Raw genomic sequence first — 960 nt, forward strand, 5'->3', positions numbered from 1 at the left:
CATGACTTCAATCAACACTGACTTTACCCATCATGACTTCAATCAACACTGACTTTGCCCATCATGACTTCAATCAACAGTGACTTTGCCCATCATGACTTCAATCAACACTGACTTTGCCCATCATGACTTCATTCAACACTGACTTTTATCCGTGATGACTACACTCCACTTTAACTTTTGTATTCAAGAGAAAATTATAATTATAAATATACATGTAGGTATTATAAAATATTTTTTACATCGCTCATAAATGGTTGGTTTGAAGTTGCAGCTCAAACTATACAAATGACGCACTTTGAGTGCAATATGTGTGTATCATAACAGTGAAGATGTGTACGATAGTGTTCCACTTCTATGGTTGCCCATCCCTGGAGATCAGATCCGATTAAAATATTTTACAGTTATATGATATTCTTTTTAGAAATATCTAAAATTAAATTATAATGTTAATCATCGTAAGACTTTATTCTTCTATTAGATATACACCGTGACAGTCTTCATCGTAACGTTTGTGCTCCCTCTGGTGGTGATGACATTCACATACTCTAGCATAGGATGGAAAATGTGGAAACACAATGCTCCTGGAAACGCTGACGTCACTAGAGACGAGCGTCATCTGAAAACCAAATTCAAGGTTTGTAAGATGAATTTGTTTCCAATTTGTACAGAAACCAAAACATACTCGGTTTCAGTTAAAGACTTTACAATAAAAACTACTAAGATACATCGAGATTTTGAAAAAAACTTGTTTGTTTGTTGTTCAGCGCAAAGCTACACAATGGGCTAGCTGTGCTCTGCCCACAACGGGTATCGAAACCCGGTTTCTAGCGTTGTAAGTCCGCAGACATGTCGCTGTGCCACTGGAGAGGGGGATGAAAATGGATGTGATATTCTAATTTTTGTTTGTTTTTCCCAAGGCTACTAAGGCTATCTTTCGCACCCGCCTCCAACTCTTTG

The 960-nt window shown here is 37.4% G+C and overlaps 1 protein-coding gene across 1 annotated transcript in view; it reads left to right on the forward strand.

The window, feature by feature from the left end:
• LOC106466562 (probable G-protein coupled receptor 83) overlaps positions 1 to 960 on the forward strand; it is a 26,963-nt gene that overhangs the window by 16,040 nt on the left and 9,963 nt on the right. The window contains exon 3 of the mRNA XM_022394597.1: positions 482 to 637. Coding sequence (XP_022250305.1) covers positions 482 to 637 — 156 coding nt within the window. The remainder of the gene's footprint in view (positions 1 to 481; positions 638 to 960) is intronic.

The sequence above is a fragment of the Limulus polyphemus genome, unplaced genomic scaffold (genome assembly GCF_000517525.1).
Source record: "Limulus polyphemus unplaced genomic scaffold, Limulus_polyphemus-2.1.2 Scaffold2304, whole genome shotgun sequence".
Lineage (NCBI taxonomy): Eukaryota > Metazoa > Arthropoda > Merostomata > Xiphosura > Limulidae > Limulus > Limulus polyphemus.